This window comes from Manihot esculenta, chromosome 5 (assembly GCF_001659605.2).
Source record: "Manihot esculenta cultivar AM560-2 chromosome 5, M.esculenta_v8, whole genome shotgun sequence".
NCBI classification, from domain to species: Eukaryota; Viridiplantae; Streptophyta; class Magnoliopsida; order Malpighiales; family Euphorbiaceae; genus Manihot; species Manihot esculenta.
In genome coordinates, this window is record NC_035165.2 from 30,795,340 (window position 1) to 30,797,871 (window position 2,532).

Sequence of the window (2,532 nt, forward strand, 5' to 3'; positions counted from 1 at the left end):
GGGAAATAACTTATTTCCTTAACTTAGTTAAATTATTTTCTAAAAAATTCATCATTTGAACTAAACAATGCCTAAACTGGAAGAAAAAAAAAAGCATAAACGAGAGTAATTATCTTATATGTCTTTACATTGTAGGCATATTCCAATAACAAATTACGAGTAAATGCTTAATTTTTTCATGTAAGAGTTAGGACTGCAGCTATTTTCCTGTAAAATCTTAGTAAAATTCAGAATGGTAAGTGATTCAACAGTAGAGAGAATTCAATAACCACAAAGAGAGAATTTGGTTGATTAATCTTAGAGATGATGTGTGTACAGAAAAGCTTCAAATAGCTAACATGGAGTCATGTCATGAACTCTGTCTTATAGATTTCCCAAAAATATTCCTAATCACATTAAAGCAATTGAAATGATATGTTGTTCTCCAATAGAAGAAGATTTCTTTTTTTACAAAGGTCTGATGAGTAGAAGTCACTGTAACCTCACTTGAAACAGAGATTTTGAAAACTATCTATTGAAATTTCTCCTCATGTTCTTCCATTTTCTACTCTTCTTTATAAGCATCTTCCTCCATATCCTGCACTTCTGAATAATGCTTGCTTTACGTCTTCAGAACTTATCAGTCTTCTCTGTTCCAATTCCTATCATCATCACAGAAAAGAAAGAAATCAGAATCACAGATTTATAAAAGGAGAAATTGATAAAAAGTGAAAGGTGGTCAACGGGGCATCAAAAGAGAAGATAAAGCTAACTTTTTTTTTTTTACCTCTGAACAAGAAGCTTGCATTGCAAAATCATTGAAGCAGCTAATAACACACTGTTGAATCTCAAGGCCTAATGCTTCTAAAGTATTTACTGTTGATAACAAAAGCCCTGGCTTCGCTGCGCAGCAGATATCAATGCGAGTTGATTCATTTACTCTTTCTACATCAAACTACAAAGTAAACCCAGAAATGAATTCTCATCAGGAACAAGCTAAGTTCAGCTTTTTTTTTTTTTTTTCAAAAAAGAAACTTTAGTAGTTTAAATGAGTGCAGAGTGCATACCTTTGGTGAATTTCTCACTATGAAGTCACTTGCTTTTGTATCCTTCAAAATGTTCATCATGTTCAACTGATCGGAACCCACTTCGATTTCTTGTTGCAAGCTTTGGATTCTCTCTAATAGCTCCTTTACGTAATCTATTGTGTCTCCCAGAATTGATGTTCTGTCCATCTGCAGGAAAAAAATTCATTAAAATTAGCAAATACCCCCCATATAGGAAGAAATTTTTCTAATTTTTTTTTAATGGAACCACTTCTCTTACCTTGCTTATCTTAGGAACAATTGATCTTAGCATTGAAAGCCGATCATTTAATCTCTTTCTTCTTCTTCTCTCAGCCATTAGATTCTTTGATGGCTGCCCCTCCAACTTCTTACCTCTCAACTTTCTTTCTGGGCAAGAACCAATATTGAAAACCGGTATCTCAGGTGACTGAATCGGCTCAACTTTGCAAGTATCCTGCATCTTCAAGCCGTGAACATTATTCGGAAGCAGACCCAGGTCCTGATCATCCTCCATTGTGGCGGACATTGGAGTGCCTTCTTGAACAGGAAACGGCAGGCTGTCAAGAGTGTTATACGAAGAATCAGTAAACTGTGGAGCTGAGAACTCATCTGCGAGTGGGGGCGTCGAGAATTCATCGCCAAACGGGCAGGAAACTTCATTAAAGTAGTAATTGTTGAATTCTTGATCAAGAGGAGAAGATAAATCTTCATGGAAAGAAATGGGAGGGAGTGTGGCTGCAAGATTATCATCAAAGCAATCAAAACTCCACCCACTAGAGAAAAGCTCACTCATTTCTGAAGGAAAACTCGGCATAGTTTCCCAAGTGTCTCTTCTAAAAGTTAGCAGCTCCTCTAAGTAGCCATGTTGATTGAGCTCCATTTTTTTTTCTACCCTCACTTTTTCTCTTGGGAAATGATAATACCTTGATAATGAGAAGCTGCAGCAAGTTGGGAATATATAGGCACACACGTAAGAGGGCTTCTACTTGAATATAAAATTTATGGATTTTAGTATGTATTATGTTGTATTTATTAGCATTTTAGAGCTTAAGATTGAAATGGAATCTGCTTTATTTTCATTTCCCTCTCTCTCTCTCTCTTCTCTTGTCTTTTTCACCGAAATCTCTGCAATCAAGCAAACTGAATATAAAATTTCTATTTCCCTGAAAACTTTGACCCCCAGCATCTGTCCGAACCGAAAAGGATGAAGTTGGAATCAACAGTCGACCCTGACAGGTTCTTTGTATGGTTAAGCTTTGTAATATTATTTCAACTATGAACAAAAATGAAAAACCACTTTTTTTTTATCTCACTGAAAATATTGCTGGGTTGGTCCCATATTCCTTATAGATGGCTATAATTTTTGTTTTAGGCTAGCTCACAAACTCCAATGAGTTGGTGGGGGCCTCTTCCCTTTGTTTGTTCCCATTTTTTTCTTATTGCTTAACTAGGATGACTTTGTCAAAAATTTGCCCCCATGATTGAT

At 35.8% G+C, this 2,532-nt stretch overlaps 1 protein-coding gene across 1 annotated transcript; it reads right to left on the reverse strand.

The window, feature by feature from the left end:
• Positions 1 to 265: 265 nt before the first annotated feature.
• Positions 266 to 2,212, reverse strand: LOC110615041 (transcription factor bHLH93). The gene is made up of 4 exons (XM_021756749.2): positions 1,306 to 2,212; positions 1,047 to 1,214; positions 767 to 934; positions 266 to 641 (listed from the first exon to the last, which is right to left on the reverse strand). Exons 1-4 carry the CDS (start codon positions 1,924 to 1,926, stop codon positions 555 to 557), a joined length of 1,044 nt encoding a protein of 347 aa, XP_021612441.1. The 5' UTR covers positions 1,927 to 2,212; the 3' UTR covers positions 266 to 554.
• Positions 2,213 to 2,532: the final 320 nt, after the last annotated feature.